This window comes from Hemiscyllium ocellatum, chromosome 11 (genome assembly GCF_020745735.1).
Source record: "Hemiscyllium ocellatum isolate sHemOce1 chromosome 11, sHemOce1.pat.X.cur, whole genome shotgun sequence".
In the NCBI taxonomy this organism is placed as follows: Eukaryota; Metazoa; Chordata; class Chondrichthyes; order Orectolobiformes; family Hemiscylliidae; genus Hemiscyllium; species Hemiscyllium ocellatum.
The window spans coordinates 52,136,727-52,158,540 of NC_083411.1; the positions used below are offsets into that span (position 1 = coordinate 52,136,727).

Genomic DNA, 21,814 nt, shown 5'->3' on the forward strand with positions numbered 1-21,814 from the left:
AAATTTCATTACGTAAAATGAACTCGGGTAGCAGGGGATGACAATTATATTTCTAATATGGGAGAAGACCCGTTCATTTTTAGAAGAAATCTTAGATAGCTTTTCTTTGGCTGAAGTTCAACTTGGTTTGGATTCACTTGGAAGCTATTCCTTTTAAAACCAGCGCTTTGCCCAAACCCTGAGGACAGGGAATGAATGCCCTTTGATCGTAACTGTTCTGAAAACAAATCATTTAACTCAATAGAAATGTTTAGTGTGGAAATTGAATGATTAGCTAAGTAGAGTTACACCTGTTATGAAACACAGTAAGAGGCTGACTTCTGACTCAACAAGAATAATCCATTCATGAGAAGTTGAAGGACTTTTGGCCAAAAGGAGTGTCCTCATTTTACTTCCAATTCTTGTGCAAGTGGAAGAATAGTTCATTGATGTCTGAAAATGGACCGAAGGCATTTATTTCGGTTCTTACTGAATGACAATCGGCCAAACCCTCCACAGGATACGGTGAGTATTTCAACAAAACAAAACAGTAAAAATCCATGTAAGACAATTTGAGATACTGTTGATTTGTAGATTTTGGTCGTTGTGAATTGTAGACTCTCTGTGGACATCTGGCTGTTTCTAACCTGACAGACATTGCTGCTAAATAGAGAACTGCACCATTTTCCGATAGTTGTGGGAGTGGTGACTATACATTTCACTTGAGATCTAGTCTGAGAAAGATTAATGTCTGAGCTTGCCATTTCAATTCTTTCTCCCAGGATACCGCCAATGAACATGGTGCTGTGGGTGATGAGAATGTGGAACGGGGTAACTGGTCTTCGAAGACTGATTACCTGCTCTCAATGATTGGTAATGCAGTGGGTTTTGGGAATGTTTGGAGATTTCCTTACCTGGCTTACAAAAATGGAGGAGGTATGGTAGAGAAATTAAAAATATCGGAGAGTAAGAAAGGCAGAACTAAATGGATCGATTTGTTGACTTATACTGAAAATTGTAGTTCAGTAAATAACAAATGTTTATTGCACTAAAAATGATATAGTAAATAATGCAGAGTTAAACAATTTCAATGTGAACTGGTAAATTCAATCCCACAGCTAACAAGTTTGACTACTATTTTCTTATGAAGAGAGAGATATGTCAAGGTAATAGTTTAAAATTAGCAATGTGATGCATCAAATATATGCTATTTATAAACCAAAGTAAATGGTTCATTTATTAATTTGCAATGTATTTTCAATTGATATTGTTTAGAATGCATGAGCCATCCACCTCAGATATATTTACTGCACAATGTGTGAAATCCTCAGAATAGCAGGCTCCTCAGTCAGGCCCTGTGTTCAGGTTTGTACATTATCATCAAAACTGCTCAAATCAGGGCTCTTCACAACCCACACCATTGGATTGATGGAAACCAAGCACAAATGTATAAGAAATGTCACAACATGACTGTGTAAAGTGACCTGAAAAGATATCTGATTGTGTTAGAGAGTGAAATTCACAAAACGGGAATTTGGACATTCGTAGAGATTTCAGGGTAAATTTTAATCCACCCCACACAGTGTAAGCATGGAGTTTCACTTGAAAATTGAAATCCTTTCCGCTATTTTCCAGGTGCATTCCTTATTCCCTATTCTGTCATGCTGGCCCTTGTTGGGATACCATTGTTTTTCTTGGAGTGTTCCTTTGGTCAGTTTGCCAGCCTTGGTCCTGTTGCAGTGTGGAGGGCTGTGCCTATATTACAAGGTGAATGTTTATTTTATCGATACAGTCGCAGCAAATTCGGAAAAGTAATAGTGTTGATTTAATAAATAATAATAAACCTCCCTTATCTGACAAAGGTTAAAGCCAAGCTTGTGAAGTAGTGTTGCACTCTGATCTGCCATACACGTTATTAGATGTGGTACATGCTGTCTATTGGCTTTTGGCTCATAGTTTGTCAGGTTTTTTTTATAAAAATGATGAATTGAAACCCAGGATTCGGGACCTAACACAGCAGAGTGACATCACTGGTAAGGCATAAGTTCATTGGTTGATAATAGCTACTAACATGACTATTATTGGCTACTTTCAGGTTGAAGGTAAATAAGGGAAATATTTAAGGTTACAAATTAAAAGATCAGTTGGAATTTTTTGAAAAAAACAAATTAAGAACTTTTTAAATAATATCGAGATGTAGGGCTAGACAATATCTTGTAACTGCATGAAATTGGAGTTGATGGACCCTACTGAGGAGCTGAAAATGTGTTGCTGGAAAAGCGCAGCAGGTCAGGCTGCATCCAAGGAGCAGGAGAATCGACGTTTCGGGCATGAGCCCTTCTTCAGGAATGAGAAGAGTGTGCCAAGCAGGCTAAGATAAAAGGTAGGGAGGAGGGACTTGGGGGAGGGCCGTTGGAAGTGCGATAGATGGAAGGAGGTTAAGGTGAGGGTGATAGGTTGGAGTGGGGGTTGGGGCGGAGAGGTCAGGAAGAAGATTGCAGGTTAGGAAGGTGGTGCTGAGTTCGAGGGTTGGGACTGAGACAAGGTGGGGGAGGGGAAATGAGGAAACTGGAGAAGTCTGAGTTCATCCCTTAGAGGCCACATCGGGTGCAGCGGATGCAGCAAATGATGTGTGTGGAGGTGCAGGTGAATTTGTGGCAGATATGGAAGGATCCCTTGGGGCCTTGAAGGGAAGTAAGGGGGGAGGTGTAGGTGCAAGTTTTGCATTTCTTGCAGTTGCAGGGGAAAGTACTGGGAGTGGAGGTTGGGTTGGTGGGGGGTGTGGACCTGACGAGGGAGTCACGGAGGGAGTGGTCTTTTCGGAACGCTGATAGGGGAGGGGAGGGAAATATATCCCTGGTGGTGGGGTCCGTTTGGAGGTGGCGGAAATGATGACGGATGATATGAGGTTCAATGTGACCACATCTGTGACAAGTGTTGGTTTCTCTTGTGTATGACCTGTCCTTCTTTGTGTGTGGCTGCATCAAGCTGTGTGTAGCTCCTCAGTACACAAACACTAAATCTGACTATGTACTGAGGTTCTACTTGTCCCTGGTGTTGTGAAGGATGGGACTGGTCTTGTTGCTGCAGACTGCTCCAAGGAATTTGACTGTTCCATATCGCTTTTCCTTTGTGAAGAATTTCAAAACACTTTTCATCACAGGTCTATTAGGAAGAGGTCAGTATGTAGCATCCTCAAGACCCTGTTGGAAAAGGACAGGTTAGTCAGCAGACTGTCAAAGTCATTTCGCAGAATGCCTCATCGCCAGAATTTTCCAACAAGCACCATGACATCACTTGGCTCATGGTGAGAAGGGCAGTACCTGTGAGATTCTTCACGTACGCCTGGATTGTCTGCGCCACTGCATGTTGCCTACAAATCGGTTTAAGGAGGGGGAGTTTGTGACTGTCTCACATCTCCTGCTGGAATATGCCTTTGCAAAGAGAGACTGGAGAGAGATGCCACAACTGTGTCACTCGCCCATCTCCACTGACTTGCAGCTGTCTGCACTGGACCCGCTGTTATAGGAGTCACCATTCTTCAGGCACCATCTCATCACTGCTGGGCCCATTTCAATGCTGCCTCCAATACTGGGTAGACTGTTGGGCCCCACAACCAAGAGTTCCCACTCTGGGCCTCCCGTGATTCCAGCCAGGAGTCTCCTGCTCCGCTGATGCCTTGGTGACACCAGGTGTCCCCGCTCTGGGCCTACTGCGAGCCGGAGTGCCTCATTCCACTGACAGGCCAGTCTGCTGGTGTGCCAAGATTCCCACTCCAGCCACCGTCCTCCAATATGCCAGCACTGGCACCTTAAAGAGTCCATCACCTCCGTCTCCGATTGCTGGAGGAGCAGGGGAATGTCCTTGCTACCATCACTGCCACCTCCAATTACCGGAAGGCTGTCACCACTCCGTGTAAAGCCTGCTCTTGTTGCCTCTGACCAACCCACCAAAGAAACGAGAAATGAAAAGAAAAAAAATCAAGAGAGAGCAGAAATTAAAAGATTTTTAAAACGTAGATGGAAGTGGATGAGCTCTAGATAAGAGTCTGCATGCAGCCCTGCTACACTGTCGCCATCTTGGAAAATTGAGGGTTTGCAGAGCAAAAATGACCCTGACGAGAGTTATGTCCAGGCCTCCCAGCAGCAGTCAGGATATGGGTCAGAAAATAAATCAGGAGGTAGAAAAGGCATGTAAAAAATGATGCACAATTGCAGTAATCATGGGAGTCTTCAATATACAACTGGACGAGGAAAATCAGGTTGGTAGGGGATCCAATAAAAAAGGGATTTGCAGAATGTCTACGAGGTGATTTGTTCGAGCAACTTGTGATAGAGCCCTCCAAGGGACAGGCAATTCTGGATTTGGTGCTGTGTAATGAGGTAAACTCGATTAAGGAGCTTAAGGTGAATGATCCATCGGGGGCAGTGGCCATAATATGATAAAATTCACCCTTCAGTTTGAAATGGAAGAGCAGGAATCTGGTGTAAGATCTTTACAATTGAGTCAATGCAACCAGAAAGCCATGAGGGAGGGGCTGACCTGAGTTGATTGGAAGGGGACCATAACAGGGAGGACGGTAGAGCAGCAATAGCAGGAGTTTCTGGAGGTAGTTTGAGGGGCAAAACAGAAATTCATCCCAAGGAAGAAGAAACATAGTAAAGGGAGGATGAGGCAACCACGGCAGACAAGGGAAGTCAGGAATAGCATCAAATCAAAAGGAAAAGCATCCAATGTGGTGAAAATTAGTGGGAAGTCTGGAAATTTGGAGGCAGTTAAAAACTAGCAGAGGATACTTACAAAAGCAATAAGGGGGAAGAAGATGAAATCTGACGATAAGCAGATTGTAATATAAAAGAAGATTGCAAGAGTTGCTTTAGATGCATAAAAGGTCAGAAAGAGGTGAGAGTGGACATTGGACCATTAGAAAATGAGGCTGGGGAAGTAGTAATGGGGAACAAAGAAATGGTGAAGAAAGTGAATAGGGACTTTGCATCAGTCTTCACTGGTGGGAGGCACCATTAGTGTGCCAGGATGTCAAGAGTCAGGAGGCAGAGGTGAGTGTAGGGGCCATTCCTGTGGGGAATTTCCTGAATTTCCAGAAGGCATAAAATCAGGAGCCATGTATGAAGCTGCTAAATGGGATAAGAGCCGGTGGTGTTAGGGGCAAGGTCCTGACATGGTTAGATTAGTGTGGAAATAGGCCCTTTGGCCCAACAAGTCTACACTGACCCTCCAAACAGTAACCCATCCAGACATGGATAGAGGATTGGCTGACTGGCAGAGGGCAGAGATTAGGGATAAATCCACCAGTTCCACAAGGACTGTTGGGACCACAACATTATACATTAACAATCTGGACAAAGGGACTGGGGGCATCGTTGCTACGTTTGCAGTTGTCGCAAAGATTGGTAGAGGGACAGGAAGGGCTGAGGAAGTGGGAAGGCTGCAGAAGTACTTACAGTAGTGAGGAGAGTGGGCAAAGAAATGGCAGATGGAATACAGGATGGGAAATTGTGAGAGTTATGCAATTTGGTAAGAAGAATAGAAACAAAGACTATTTTCAAATTGGGGAAAGGCTTTGGAAAACCGAAACATAAAGGGTAGGAGTTTAGGATTCCCTTAAAGTTAACATGCAGGTTCAGTTGGCAGGTAGGAAGGCAAATACAGCGTTAACATTCATTTCAAGAGGGTTAGGATATAAGAGCAGAGATGTGCTACTGAGGTTCTATAAGGCTCTGGTCAGACGGCATTTGAAATATATGAAAATGTTTGGACCCCATGTCTCAGAGAGGATGTTCTGGCCTTGGAGGGGTCCAGAGGAGGTTTACAAGAATGATCCCAGGGATGAAGGGATTGTCAAATGAGGAACAGTTAAGGACTCAAAGGAGCCTAGGAGGATTTACAGAATAATGACATTTACAGAATAATGAAATTTACAGAATAATGAATGGTCTGAATAGAGTAAACCTGGAGAAGATGTTTCCACTAGTAGGAGAGACTGGGACATGAGGGAACAACCTCAAGCTGAAGGGACAACTCATCAGAACTGAGATAAAGAGGAATGTCCACAGCCAGAGGGTGGTGACTCTGTGGAACTCATTGATGCAGCAGGTTGTGGAGGCCAAGTCATTGAGTATACTCAAGACAGAGATAGATAGCTTCTTGGTGGTAAGGGGTGCAAGAGTTATGGGGAGAACTCAAGAGAATGAGGTTCAAAGATATATCAGCCATGACTGAATGGCAGAGCAGACTCAGTGGGATGAATGGCCTAATTCTGCTCCTATATCTTATGACCTTATGGCCTAAGACTGGGCATGTGTGATTATCACCACTCACAATGATAATGGTGTCCTAAAGAATTAGTGAGAGGGCATATAAAGGTGAAGACAAGGAGCATCATTCTTGTAATCTAGACAAAGAACTATAACATAATTAACATTTCCTGTTTAATACAAAAAGCCTTTGAAATCTTTACTGTTGGACACTGAATGTTGAAGCAGCCAACATAATCGATTAAACAAAACCGATATTTCCCCAAAGGTGTGGTCAGCCACGGCAGTCTCCCTGTTCTGTCCTGTGCTCACTGAAAGAAAATCCAATTTGGTTGAATGACCAGCCAAATGCATGTCAAATACATTATTTTAAATCAATAATTCACAAACCAGTCTCCCCTGTTCTTTCTTCTGTTTTCAGGTGTGGGGATTGCTATGATGCTTCTGATTACAATGTCCAACATTTCGTACAACTGCATCGTTGGCTACAGTCTATACTACCTGTTTGCTTCCTTCCAATCACCCCTACCATGGGCAGACTGCTTCAGTTGGTGGGGAGCAGATGAAACATGCAGCAGGACCCCCAAAGGTACAGTGTTAGCTTCTACTGGGGAAAGTGTACACACTGACTGTTCATTGTTCATTCTGTCAGTCTGAGTGAGGGAGAGAGATGAACAATAGTTTCAGTGACCATCCTCATTGTGGCCATACAGCAGAAAGACTCGGATAGAAAGCAGCAGCAGGAATCATGGCACTGAGTCACTGGAATAGCAGGACAGTCAGTCAGAAATAAATAGTGAAACATCAGAATTTAACAGTCTTTCACATGTCTCACGTTTACTTTCACCTTGTCAATAAGTCTGTGTTGTGTTCTTTCTGACTGCGTTCATTGTTTGTATCTCTCTCCATCCCTGTATTGTGTCTCACACTGACTCCCTTGTCTGTCTATTACTGTGTTTTTTGCAGCTATCATTTTCTTAACTTATTCTCTTTCTCTGAGTTTTTCCAAATATCGATCATCTCACATATATTTCTTACACAGTCTGACTCTAAGACACACAGAGTTTTTGTTGCAATTATTTAAATGTCTCATCTCTTTAATTTCATCTCATCTTCCACAATAACACTAATTAACTCAGGATGTCTCATGTCACTATCAAAGGTTCATGTTGTGTGAATTGACAAAACTTAATGTGAAATCTTGATGTGAGTCAAGTTGAAATTTCTGAAACAGAGGACAAAACACTTCAGGTTTGAAAGAAAATCTACTTTTAAATAAACTGAGATTGTGGGTGTTCCCCTGACCATACTGTACAGATTGGGGCTGTGGGTGATCCTGGACATCAACTACAGTCTGCACAATATGGTGATAAATCACCCACAGTCCCAGTCTGTACAATACAGACAGGGGTCACCCACAGTCCCAGTCTGTACAATACTGTCAGGGATCACCCACAGTCCCAGTCTGTACAATACAGTCAGGGATCACCCACAGTCGCAGCCTGTACAATAAAGTCAGGGATCACCCACAGTCCCAGTCTGTACAATACAGTCAGGGATCACCCACAGTCCAGTCTGTACAATACAGTCAGGGATCACCCACAGTCCCAGTGTGTACAATACAGTCAGGGATCACCCACAGTCCCAGTCTGTATAATACAGTCAGGGATAAACCCACAGTCGCAGCCTGGACAATAAAGTCAGGGATCACCCACAGTCCTAGTCTGTACAATACAGTCAGGGATCACCCACAGTCCCAGTCTGTATAATACAGTCAGGGATAAACCCACAGTCCCAGTCTGGACAATACAGTCAGGGATCACCCACAGTCCCAGTCTGTACAATACAGTCAGGGATCACCCACAGTGCCAGTCTGTACAATACAGTCAGGGATCACCCACAGTCCCAGTCTGTACAATACAGTCAGGAATCACTCACAGTCCCAGCCTGTATAATACAGTCAGGGATCACCCACAGTCGCAGCCTGTACAATACAGTCAGGGATCACCCACAGTCCCAGTCTGTACAATACAGTCAGGGATCACCCACAGTGCCAGTCTGTACAATACAGTCAGGGATCACTCACAGTCCCAGTCTGTACAATACAGTCAGGAATCACCCACAGTCCCAGAGTGTACAATACTGTCAGGGATCACCCACAGTCCCAGTCTGTACAGTCAGGGATCATCCACAGTCCCAGAGTGTACAATACAGTCAGGGATCACCCACAGTCCCAGAGTGTACAATACAGTCAGGGATCATCCACAGTGCCAGTCTGTACAATACAGTCAGGGATCACCCACAGTCCCAGAGTGTACAATACAGTCAGGGATCATCCACAGTCCCAGTCTGTACAATACTGTCAGGGATCACCCACAGTCCCAGAGTGTACAATACAGTCAGGGATCACCCACAGTCCCAGTCTGTACAATACAGTCAGGGATCACCCACAGTCCCAGTCTGTACAATACAGTCAGGGATCATCCACAGTCCCAATCTGTACAATACAGTCAGGGATCATCCACAGTCCCAGAGTGTACAATACAGTCAGGGATCACCCACAGTCCCAGTCTGTACAATACAGTCAGGGATACACCCACAGTCCCAGTCTGTACAATACTGTCAGGGATCACCGACAGTCCCAGAGTGTACAATGCAGTCAGGGATCATCCACAGTCCTGTATTTTTGCATTGAAGAGCTTCATATCTTTATTCCAAAAAAAAACTCTCGAAATTTTAGGACATTTCCATTATCCAATATTCCAGAAGAATAGAACTCAGTTTTTCTCTGCCTCAGACGAAGTGATGGAAGCTGGTACAATTAAAACATTTAAAAGTTAGCTGGATGTGTATATGAATGTGAAGGGTTGAGATGGATACGGGCCAAATGTTGGCAAATCGGACTAGATTAATTTCGGATATGTTTTTTAGCATGGACAAGTTGGACTGAAAGGTCTGTTCCTGTGCTGTACATCTCTCTGACTCGATGACTCTTGATGTTATTTGTTCCATTTAGTATTTCAAAATCCGTGACGAAGTCATCTTTTTAGTTTTTAATTTATAAAGAATAGAATCATTGTCTGTCTAATACCATACAGTTAGGGACATCTATCAACACCCAGAAGACATGGATTTCCCATTATACACCCACAGAATTCAGTGATGGAAGTCCTTATCTCCATAGGCTAGGACTCATTCAAGTAGCGATCGATTTCTACATCTTCTACTTCAGAATTTGGAATGTTACATCTTGCCAAAAATAATTCAGATATGAAGAAGTTATTTTTGAGCTAAAATTACAATGTAATTTTTGAAAACAGTTGTTTCATCTTATCCTTGAGATTTATGTTATTTGAAATTTCATTTTTACATTGCTAGTTTCTGAAAGTGAATTGATAAGAGTACATTCAACAATGTGGTTCATCTGGGCTCAGAGTAATTATGGATGTCCGTAAGATCATAAGACCATAAGATATAGGAGCAGAATTAAGCCAATTGTCCCATCAGGTATGCTCCACTATTCGATCATCACTGATATGTTTCTCAAACTCATTCTTCTGCCTTCTCCCTGTAATGCTTGATCACCTTACCAATTAAGAACTATTTTATCTCTGCCTTAAATTCACCCAATGACTTGGCCTCCACAGCCCTCTGTAGCAATGAGTTCCATAGATTCATCACTCTCTGGCTGAAGAAATTTCTCCTCACCTCAGTTCAAAAGGGTTATCCCTCCACTCTGAGACTGTGCCCTAGGATCCTGGCCTCTCCTATGCATGGAAACAACTTCTCCACATCTACTCTATCCAGGCCTGTCAGTATTCTTAAAATTTCACTGAGATACACCCTCAAGGAAAGACACAGAGTCCTCAACTGCTCATCATGTGATAAGCCCTTCATCCCCAGGATCATTCTTGTAAACCTCCTCTGAATCTCTTCCAATGCCAGCACATCCTTCCTTAGATACAGGGCACAAAACTGCTCACAATATTCCAAATGAGGCCTGACCAAAGCTTTACACAGACTCTACAGTACATCCCTGTTCTTGAGTTCTAGCTCTCTTGAAGTGAGTTGCATTTGCCTTCATAACTGCCAATGAAACTTGCATGTTAACCTTAAGGGAATCCTGAACCAAGACTCTCAAGACCATGTGTACTTCAGATTTCTGAAGCCTTTCCCCATTTAGAAAATAGTCTATGCTTCTATTCTTCCTACCAAAGTGCACTTCCTCACACTTTTCCACATTGTATTCCATCTGCCACTTCTTTGCCCACTCTCTTAATCTCTGTAAGCCTTCTATAACCTCCTCACTTCCTCACCACTACCTGTCCCTTCACTTAGCTTGTCTCATCTGCAAACTTAGCAACAATGCCCTTAGCTCCTTCATCCAGATTGTTAATGTATAATGTGAAGGTCCCAACACTGATACCTGCAGAACTCCACTAGTCACCGGCTGCAATACCCAAAAAAAGCCCCTTTATCACCACTCTCTACCTTCTGCCAGGCAGCCAATCCTCTATCCATGCCAGTACTATGCCCCAAATGCCATGTGCTCTTATCTTATTTAACAGCATCCTGCTTCAGTCACCAATCAGCTGAAAGGCTTTTAAAATTAAATGCATCACAAACTAAATATAAATGCATTCTTTTTGTGTGTAACCAAAGCTAGAGAAGGAGATCTTCTTTATGAAAATCCTCCACCTCACTAAGAAAGCTTCAGTACAATCAATAATTAACAATCTGCTCTGAAAACCCTGCACATGGCTTCACAGCTGTGACACCCTGCCCCCAACTTCCTCTGGAAATGTGATATCACCCCCAGTTCTCTGCCGATATGAAACTTGTCCCCACCCTCCCATTCACTGTTACCATTGGACTCCATCCCCCTCCACCAATGTTGTTGCTACTGGAACCGACCAACAAGACTGCTCCCTTCCCCCAAAAAATTCTCCTATCATCCTCAAGTTACCCTCAACACTGGACTATTTAGCAAACTCCATTGGTATCCTGCACCATGGCATCTTACCCACTTGGCACCCTACACCTCCTCAGCTGGCACCTTATCCACCTGGCAACCTGTCACCCTGCTCCTATCCACATGGAATTTTACATAGCTCTCGATTTGCATATCTGCACCCTACCTACATGCACCCTATTTAGCTGGCACCCTTTTCCTATCAGTTTAGCACCTTCCCTTCCCTGCACCCTAACACACATTTATGTTATGAACTTCCTGTTTGACAGCAGCTGTCAGGAACATTAAAATGTGAGAAGACAGCAGTTGTGAAAAGGGGTTTTGCTTTCCCCTGGCAGGCTCTGTGCTGTGAAAGCACTGTCAGATTGAAAATGTGGCTCCCCATTTCCGAGAGAGCCCTGAGTTGAATCTACCGCTCAGAACTGTGGAGCTCCATTCATTCATTTTGTAAAACAAGGAGTGGTGTAGCAAGGTATGTGAGACTCTCCTTCCCTGGATAATCCAGCCCATTATAATCCTTAAAGTCTTCTCCAATAACTACTAGTGAATACTTTTGAAGTAACTTTTTATATACAGTACCATTTTAATTTGGTTTTCTAATTACTTTTATGCAGACTTTTATCCAACAAGAGATTAAGCAGATTGAGCACCAGAGCAGGACTGTGCTGAGAGTGAGTGCACGGACTGTACCTCTGTATTCTGATCTATGCATAACCTTACCCATGTAATCAAAAGGATTAACTAATTCAGTCAGAGTGAAACAGTGACCCTGGTTATATTGCAATGGAATGCAAAATTGATGTATAATACTGAAACATATTTTCCAGAGACTCTCTGCAATCTCACTCTGACTGATGGATATTTTGAAATCGTTAATATAACACAGCTGCAGGAAAACAATGGATCTTGTCCAAATGGATCAGAAATCTCCAATCCTCACCAGGGCCCGAGTGAGCAATACTGGGAGTAAGTACCTTGCTGCAGATAGCTGCACCAATAACCTACACAGCTGGGCCAGTAACTCCTCTTGGGTTGGTTAGTTTGTTTATATGTGTTTAATGAGAGAGAAGCTGTTTCATTTTGATTGAGGTATTATTTACATTGCACACTTGTTACAAAATGGCATCATGGAAAGGAAACTTTTACTATTTAATATTCCTCTGGTTTCTAAGCATTGTAACTTTGACAATATTTATAAAGCAAAACACTTTTCTTTGTTTTCTTGCTCTTCAAGGATAATATTCATGACCAGAATTCTTAAACATGAAATGGTTAGAATCATGTGTGACTGATGTTCATTTCTCTGCTTTTAATTGTAATAAGTTATTATTTTAACACACAGTCCTGGGACTGGATTTAGATTAACTGTCTGGAGGTAGATACCATGTGTAGGAAGATGAAGGAGCTGAATTCATTGGAAGACATAGTGACTAAACCAGATAGGTTTCACAGTGCATTGTGAAGCAGTCAGTGAAACATTGTCAGAAACTCTTTCACATCAAATCAGCTCTGCAGGGAATCTCATCAACTTGTTTGAACAAAGCTTTACATTGAAAAATATCAATACACACGAGGAAAAAAATGTCATACAGAATATCAAACTTCACATTTATTTCTGAGTGCAAGAATCAAAGCTTCTATAAATCAAAAATTAATTTAGATATTACACAACTCTGTTTGTTAAACACATTGATGCACTATGTCTAAAAACATCTGTGTGTAATGAAGAGTGTCCTAACTTACTACATGTTTTTGTTCTTATTTTCTGTAGTAAAGCAGTTTTACGCCGTTCCAGTTCAATGGATGAGACTGGGGAGGTAATCTGGTATTTAGCCCTCTGTCTGCTTCTTGCCTGGCTAATAGTTGGGGCAGCATTATCAAAAGGAATCAAATCTTCAGGAAAGGTAAATGATTGGTGATAAATAGAGTTAAAACTCGTGACAAAGTAACAGTAAAGCTAGAAACGATAAATAATTTGTGAAGTGTCTGGTTTATCTCCCAGGTGATGTTAACAGTGTCTCTATGGGAAATGGGAGATTCATAATTCATCAACACTTCAGGCCTGAGGGAGATCTGAAGAACGTTCTCCTGAGGGAAAGAACAGCAACTTCCCCAAACCCCTGCAATGTGTCCCTCATTCTAAGGGTTCACTCACTGACACTGGAATTCTGGGTGAATTTCCAATTGCTGTGGAAGGCTGAGGAAGGATTGGGGGTTGGGGGGGGGGGGGGGGGGGGGGGGTGGTGGCGGTGATGGGGAAGGATTGGGGCAGGGTTTTATTTGAGTGAAATGAGATTTGTCTGAACATGAGAATGGGACTGAGACCTGAGGAACAATCATTAGGTGAAAACAATAAAATGCTGGTAATGCTCAACAGCTTGTGAAGCACCTGTCAAGACAAACCGAGCTAATCTTTCACTTCCATGGACTTTCATCTGACCGAGAGAAATAAATAACAGTTTAAGAGGTTTCTTAAGACAATGGACATGGGGAATATGGTTCGGTGAGTAAAAGGAAGATTCTGTGATAGGTTGGAGGACAACAGAGGTTAACTAACAAAGCTCTGACCTTCATCCCCGTTGTATTGTTGGATAGGTTCCAAACCAAAGAGCAAATGTAATTTTAAGGCTGTTAGAAGAATCACAACATGTGACATTCCAGTGTAATGTGCCTTTAGTAGTTATTAATGTTGAAGGAATATGTTGTAACAGCTGTGTAGCAGTTACTGTGGGTGGAATCTGTTAGTGACATGAGCAGCCTGTGCTAAGGTGAGATTTAATGCAGAATCAGGTGAGAAATCTCATAAGGTCCAACTTGACGTCAGGAACAACTTGCTGTGTCTTTTATGTACCTACCCAGTGAGGAGGTGAGCTTCTTGGGTAAGAATTACCTTTAACTGATTCTTTTCATTGTGTAATTTCTGTTATTATGTCTGAAGACCTGTGTCCCCTTAAGAAGGGTTCGAGATCGGTCAAAGGAATCGACAAATGCGGTCTATTCAAAAAACAAGGGTCATTAGTTGATTCAGTTAAGGTACCTTGATGCAATTCTATCCAGCAACACAGTGATTGAAGCTTCTGTGTTCTGGGGAAAAGTTGCGCAATTACATTTGAAAATTACACATTATTTACGTGTTTTTAAAGAAATAGTTCAGTCTTAATTACAAGAAAGACCAATCACATATGATTTACAGCGAATTAATCTAATGATATTTTCTGGGAAAGGGTTCTTAACTACAAAAAAATGTCCAATCAATTGTAATATGGTGATATGATTGAAGACAGGCTAATCCAATGGTATTTCCTTTAAGAAGGATATCTAATTTACGTAAATTGTCATGCCATGTATTAGTTCAACGTTTGTTCAAATGGTCAATTAATGTATCAGTGTTTATCTTATGAAAACTCTATTGTCCTCATCTTTCAACTGCAAGTTAATTCTGCAAATCAGCAGTATGTTCAGCAGTATGATTCACAGGCCATTTTATAGTATTCTTTTAAATCGAGAAACCATTTTGTTGTAATAAAAATCTTCATATTTTGTTGCCTAAATTCAAATTTTAGATCCTCATGTCTATAGGTTTAGCAGTGTTTAAATAAGCACATTATAACAAGGTATCACAAAACAAAGTCTCAACATGCAAACCCTGTGAACTAGATGAAAACGCAATCCTTGCGTACATCTTCCATGTTACTATTCCTCTTCAGTTTGTCCTCTGTTCCCTTCGATGCATTGATGAGAATCCATTTAATTTGCCATTTGGTTGGATAATATTGTCTTTATTCCAAGGTGAATGATGGATAAAAGTAGGCAAAACTTGCTACAAAGGTACAGCAGCTACTGTTTTGGTCTCCTTAGTTAGGGGGTATATTTGTATTGGAGAAAGTTCAGTGAACCTTTGTATTAATTCTTTTGAAAATATAAGTTTGAGCCTGTACTCACAGGAATTTAGGAGACCGAGAAATGATCTTCAAAGATTTCGAATGGTCTTAGAAAGCTTGACCTTCTCAGAGAATCTCGAACAGGGAGCACAGTTACAAAATAAGGTTCTCCAAATGAGATAGAGATGAAGTGGAATTTTTAATCTTTCAAATACTCTTCCTCCGAAAGCAGTAGAGGTCAGATCATTGAATATATGCAAGGCAGAGTTTGACAAATTGTTGATGTACAAGAGAGTCAAAGGTTCTGGAGAGGGCAAGTGTCAGGGTGATCAGGCAGAATCTTATTGCATGGTGGGGCCACATGGCCTTGTACTGCTTCAAGGTTTTATTTTCTTCTGTTGTACCAGTAATACAGGAAAATCTAACAAGGTGCTCTCCATGCTCAGGTGGTTTATTTCACTGCGACATTCCCTTACGTGGTTCTGACCATACTCCTGATCCGAGGGGTTACCCTGGAGGGAGCTTCTAAAGGAATTGAATTCTACATCGGAAGCCAGTCAGACTTCTCCAGACTGGCTGATGCTGAGGTAAATACAGCAATATGAATGATTGAGTCTCATTAGTATTTTTAGTTGAATCGATTCGTGCCTCAGCTTGTCATCATTGATTTAAACTGAAAATGTGTTGCTGGGAAAGCGCAGCAGGTCAGGCAGCATCCAAGGAGCAGGAGAATCGACATTCCTGAAGAAGGGCTCATGCCCGAATCGTCGATTCTCCTGCTCGTTGGATGCTGCCTGACCTGCTGCACTTTTCCAGCAACACATTTTCAGCTCTGATCTGCAGCATCTGCAGTCCTCACTTTCATCATTGATTTAAAATCAGTGTATTGCTTTTGAGTCCTTAATTCAATTCTTGGAAATTTTTAACAAAGCTTGTGATGAATTCAAAGAGTCAGTTTAAGGTCTATATCATCCTGCCATTAACAGGAAAGAAGGTCAGGGCATCAGCTATGATGGACGAGAGGATCGAAATTGATGAGGAATTATGATAGGGATTGGGATGCAATAGAATTCTTCCTTCATGCCTCCTCCTTTCTGAAATCTTGGAAATGATTCAGGAGTTTCAGGTGAAATACCTCATTGACCTACAAAGCAAATACTGACCCACATTTTGCTGTATCAGGGCAATAGAAAGAGCCACTCTTGATGAACATTGTCCTTATCCATTCTATGTCAATGATATTTGGTGCTGCAAGTATCTGGAAGTGGGAGATGGAACTGAAAGAATATTGTCTAAATCTGAAATCTACATTGGAGTGAACATTGGAAAGCAACTGATTATATCTTGAACCAGTCAGATTATCGTACTTGGAATATAACAATGCAAGGACTGAGACAGAAAAGGAAGTGTAAGTTTGAGTGGGTGACTTCCAAGCTGTGATTCCATTCTTCCAGTAGGTAGTTTAAGTGCCAGAAATTGTGACTGGCTGTAAGTAAAAGCTTGGCATGTCATTAAAAGGCTATTTCAATGTCATGTTTCTTGAAACAAATCTCCGAGGTGATTCAGTCAACAGCATAAGGACAGAAACATCATGGAGCCCAGTGAATGCAAATAGGCAGACTAGGCAATACCACATTTGTGAGGCTGACAGTGTCCTCATGCATACTGGATAATGATGGCTGGAATTTTGTATTCAGTCCAAAGATACAGCAGTCTTTGTGAATAGACAATGGTGAACACTATTTATTGCTTAATTTTTCTGACAGGAATTGGATTTTGATTTCCATTTAAATCATTTAACCATTGTTTACATAATCCTAGAAATTACAGTGTAATTTTACTGGTTCCTGTTGATATTAAGCTACTGTGATATTATTACAATATGAAAGTGATCATTATTTATGGTAAAAGGTGTTCTTTGTTGTTACTTTCACGCAAAGAATGGAATTAACTATGGTCAGTACAATACTGCAAGTGAGTCAGTCACTGAAAACCATGGCTGGTGAAAGAGTATACAGTCACGTCTTCGATAGTGCAATAGTCACGTTCCGTGTGACCCTGCGCTATGCAAGAATCACGCAATACAAGGAGCACTTACAGTGTTGCCGATGTAATCATGTTCGAGCCAACATACTTTTTGAATTTTTGCACTTTAGAAAAGCGTCCCCAATCGTCAATCACGGTCCAGGTAATTTGTGTTCATGAAACGTTCATTATACCAGAAAGACCTGTGTCAGATATCCCAGAGGAAATTTAACTGTAAATAATCGACTGTAGTGATGACTGTTCTGTTTAAGAAGAGTTACTGTTGACCAGAGGGAGCTACTTTGCTCAGTTCACCATGGATTAACCACACGAGTTCTCATTATCTTCACATTAATGTCGTTTATCTGTTGTACATGTTTGTGTTTCATTTCCCTCCAGACATCTATTCTATTTTGTATTTACCAGGTCTGGAAAGATGCTGCGACTCAAATTTTCTTTTCTATCTCAGTGGGTTGGGGCACTTTAGTAGCATTGTCATCTTACAACAAGTTCCACAATAACTGCTACAGAGATACCATCATTGTCTGTGTTGTTAATTGTGCTACGAGTGTGTTTGCTGGATTTGTCATCTTCTCCATCCTGGGACACATGGCTCACATACAAGATAAGCCCGTTTCAGAGGTTGCCCAGTCAGGTAAACTAGAGCTGTTAAAATTGTCAAGGGTCAGACAGCTTTAATGTTCTCTCTGAAGTGATTCAACCCAACATTCCAGTGATTCCAGTGTCCAGACACAATAATCAATCCTCAGATCCAAACTGATAGCCAGGCTCTGAAGACACATTGCCATGATGTTTGGTTTATACTGGACAGGGATTGGAGCTGAATAATGCAATGGTATGCCCGGGGTTGAACCCTAGCTCTTAAAAGTGAGCTTTTGAAATAATCACAGAATAGTAAATTTCAAAAGCACTCAGTTAACATTATAATCCGCTGTAAGATTTGCTATTTACCTTAGAATTACATTTCATATGAGCCACATTTTATATTTAAGAAGTAAATTTTGAATGAATTCCATAATATTGTGCTTTTAGGTGAATCAGAGACAGTTTTTATTTATTGACGATTAGTTACTGATCATATTATGTGCTCAAATATTCAATTTGACAGTGGTACATTTTAAAAAATGTTTAATATGAAGAGCAAGAATCATGGAAATGTTCTGTGCTAAGCCACTTGTATCGGTTGATGATGCTGTGATAAGTAATTAATGACCAGGTAAAGTTACAATAAAACACAGTTCACACATTCTGATTACTCCAATAGTCTGAGCACTGAGTGGTTTGACAGCCTGAATGGAGGCAGGAACATAGGAACAGGGGTAGGCCACTCAGTCTGAGTAGTTTGCCTCACTACTCCATGTAATAATGAAGGATCAAACATTTCGATGTTTTTTACTCATTCCATTCCCTGACCTTGTACACCACTGAGAATCAGAAATATAATAATCTCAATCTTAAATCTACTCAAATCTTGACCTCCACAGCCCTCTGTGCTGGACAATTCCAATGTTTCACAACACTCTGAATAAACTAATTTCTTGTCAGCTTGGCCCTCAGTGGCATCCCCCTTAGTTTTAAATTATGGCCGCTGGTTTTAGATTCTGCAGACAGAGGAAATATCTTACCTGCAGCTCCTCTGTTGTTCTCTTTAACTACGTTGTAAGTTTCATTCTACGAAACTCTCGAGAGTAAGGCCCAGTTTTCCCAATCTTTCTTCATCGGACAGTTCTACCATTCCAGGAGCAAGTCTGCTGAACATTTGTTGCACTCCCTCTATGCAATGACATCTTTCCTGAGAAAAAAATGACCAAACTGTGCACAGTTTCCAGGTGTGGCCTAACCAAGCTGCTATACAACTGAAACAAGACTTCACTATCCCTGTACTCAAATCCTCTTGCAATAAAGGATGACATTCCATGAGGCTTCCTAATAGCTTGCTGCACACACATGTTAACCCTCAGTGACTTAGCACCAAGGAGACTGAGGTCTCTTTGTACAACTACACTTTACAATCCCCAACCATTTAAGAAACACTCTAAATTATCCGTTCAATTATTTCTCCCCATTCTCTACTCTCCAACATTATTCCCTGTTTTAAAATGGCAGTTTCACCAATATATTTGAGAGATTCTTTTTTTGCTTAGATTGCAAATGTCACTCTGAACTCAGTGTTCACTGCTTCTAAATATTATAATTTCTGAATTGAAAGTGATTAATATTACAAATATATAATAACTAATGTTTTTTATTGTAAACACATATCCGCACAACTTTGGTGACATGAATAGTTTTGCAAATGTTGGCTAATATTGGCAACTGTAATAAATTAAATGAAATGAATGTCAACAACAAGTTAATAGCAACATTCATTGTGTCATTTCAATTCTATTCACTGTTCAGGTTTCGGTTTGGTCTTCATTGCCTACCCAGAGGCCCTTGCACAGTTACCGTGGGCACCATTATGGTCTGTTTCATTTTTCTTCATGCTGCTCACTCTGGGAGTTGACACACAGTTTGCAGGTTTAGGTAAAAATGGCATTGCATCACTTAAAAAAATCATTTCTTTTGAAGAAATTATGACAGTGTTGGGCAAAAAAGTGCTGTTGGTGATGTTAGTGGACAAACGCACAACATTTCTTTGTAGCAATTGTTCCCTTATTGTCTGAAAGAAGAATGCAGCTCTTAGTCTTAAATGATTAGCACCTGCATCAAAATAAAAATTGGGGAAAAGTTGCATCGGCATCCAAATGATTTCACAATACAATTTGCACTAACAGCGATGGTGAGGGAAGGCATCATAGAAGATCAAAATGTGAGTTGGAGTAAATGAGAGAGATGAGGTTCAGTGTTATTAGTAAGTAAGAACGGAGAGTGTATGAGCAAATATTAAAAGAGAAAGACAAACCAGTAGAACATATTAGCAAAAGCATGCAGCATTCAGAGTTAAGTTGATGAGCTGACAACACAAATAGAGACCAGTCACACCACCTGGTGAAGATTATTGAAATGTGGTTGCAAGAAGATCAGTACTGGGAGTGAAATGTCCTAGGGTAATGAGTATTCCAAAGGGATAGGCAAGTAGGAATAGGAGGTGGAGCTGTTTTATTGGTTAAGGGAGATATCAAGGTGCATTAAGAAAAGATATTGGCACTACGAACCAAGATGTTGAATCAATCTGAGTGGAAATAAAAGGCAAGGGAAGAAACCCCTTGGTAGGAATAATTTACAGATTCTCAAACAGTACTTCCAAAGTAGGGCTTAGTATAAATGAGGCAGTAATGAGGGCTTATGAGCCAGCCACAACAGAAATTATGGGTGATTTGTACATAGATATTGATTGGATTCATCAACTTGGCAAGGGGAGTATTGAAGGAAGATTCATAGAGTGTCTGAGGGATTCTTTCTGATGGCAACGTGTCATGGAACCAACTGGCTGCTTCACATTTGGTATTGTGTAATGAGGAAGGATTGGTAAATGATCATGTAGTTAAGGATCATCTTGGAAGGTGTGATCACAACCTTCTATAGTTTCAAATTCAGATGGCAAGAGTGAAGACAGAGTCATATACAGGAGTTTTAATGTTGGCCAAAAGTCATTATACAGGCCTGAGAAAGCAGTTGGCCCTGGGGGACTGAGGAAAAATATTAAAGGAGCAGGACATTTGAAAAATGGTGGCAAATGCTCAATGAGTTACTAAATACCTGTCAATTAAAGTATATTCCTGAGAGGAAAAGGAATTATAGAAAGGTAAAAGATAATCCATGGCTTAACAAGGAGGTCGAGGATAACATAAAGACAAAAACTAGGGCATATCATACTGCAAATGTTTGAGACACTCTGGAGAATCAGGAGATCAATAAAAGGAAACTAGCAAAAACCATAAGCTCTGATACCAAAAGCTTCTATAAGTATATAAAAAGGAAGAGAGTAGTGAAAGTAAATGGTGGCCCTTTAGAGGGTGGAAATGGTGAGGTAATTATGGGAAACTCAGAAATGGCAGAGGCACTAAACCAGTATTTTGTGTCTTTTTGCAGTGGAAGATTATAATTTCTTCCCAAAATCTGCAGTTACTATAGAGGAACTCGGTGAAATTACTAGGGAAAAGGTATTAAGTAAACTGATGGGATTAAAGGCAGATTAGTCCCCAGGACCTGATGGCCTGCACCCTAAGGCAGCAGAGATAGTGGATATATTAGTTACTACATTCCAAAATTTCCTCGATTCTGGAAAGGTGCCAGTGATTTGGAAACACTTTAATGTGAAGCCTGTATTTGAAAATAGAAATAGGCAAATCATGGAAAATTGTAGATCAATTAGTTTGACCTCGGTCATGAGGAAGTTGCTGGAGTCAATAATAAGGGAGAGAACTGACCACTTGGAACAACAAAGCTCAATTCCCCAGTGGCAGCATGGTTTCATACAGGACAAGTTGAACTTGACAAAATTGTTGGAATTTTTGAGGATGTAACTATCAAGTTGGATAATGGGGACACGGTGGATGTGTTATATCTAGACCTCCAGAAGACATTGATAAGGTGCTGCATTAAGACTGATACAAAAGGTTAGACCGGAGGGTGTTTGGGGTAGAGTATTGGTTCGGATAGAGGATTAGTTGACTGACAGAAAGCAGAGGGGCGGGATAAATGGGTCCTTCTGGCGA

The 21,814-nt window shown here is 41.2% G+C and overlaps 1 protein-coding gene across 1 annotated transcript in view; it reads left to right on the forward strand.

The window, feature by feature from the left end:
* Positions 1 to 794: 794 nt before the first annotated feature.
* LOC132819987 (sodium- and chloride-dependent neutral and basic amino acid transporter B(0+)-like) overlaps positions 795 to 21,814 on the forward strand; it is a 41,844-nt gene continuing 20,824 nt past the window's right edge. Inside the window, exons 1-8 of the mRNA XM_060831921.1 lie at positions 795 to 915; positions 1,615 to 1,746; positions 6,676 to 6,843; positions 12,054 to 12,192; positions 12,998 to 13,130; positions 15,554 to 15,694; positions 17,559 to 17,787; positions 19,554 to 19,679. Of these exons, the coding sequence (XP_060687904.1) occupies positions 846 to 915; positions 1,615 to 1,746; positions 6,676 to 6,843; positions 12,054 to 12,192; positions 12,998 to 13,130; positions 15,554 to 15,694; positions 17,559 to 17,787; positions 19,554 to 19,679 (1,138 nt within the window). The 5' untranslated portion in view covers positions 795 to 845. The remainder of the gene's footprint in view (positions 916 to 1,614; positions 1,747 to 6,675; positions 6,844 to 12,053; positions 12,193 to 12,997; positions 13,131 to 15,553; positions 15,695 to 17,558; positions 17,788 to 19,553; positions 19,680 to 21,814) is intronic.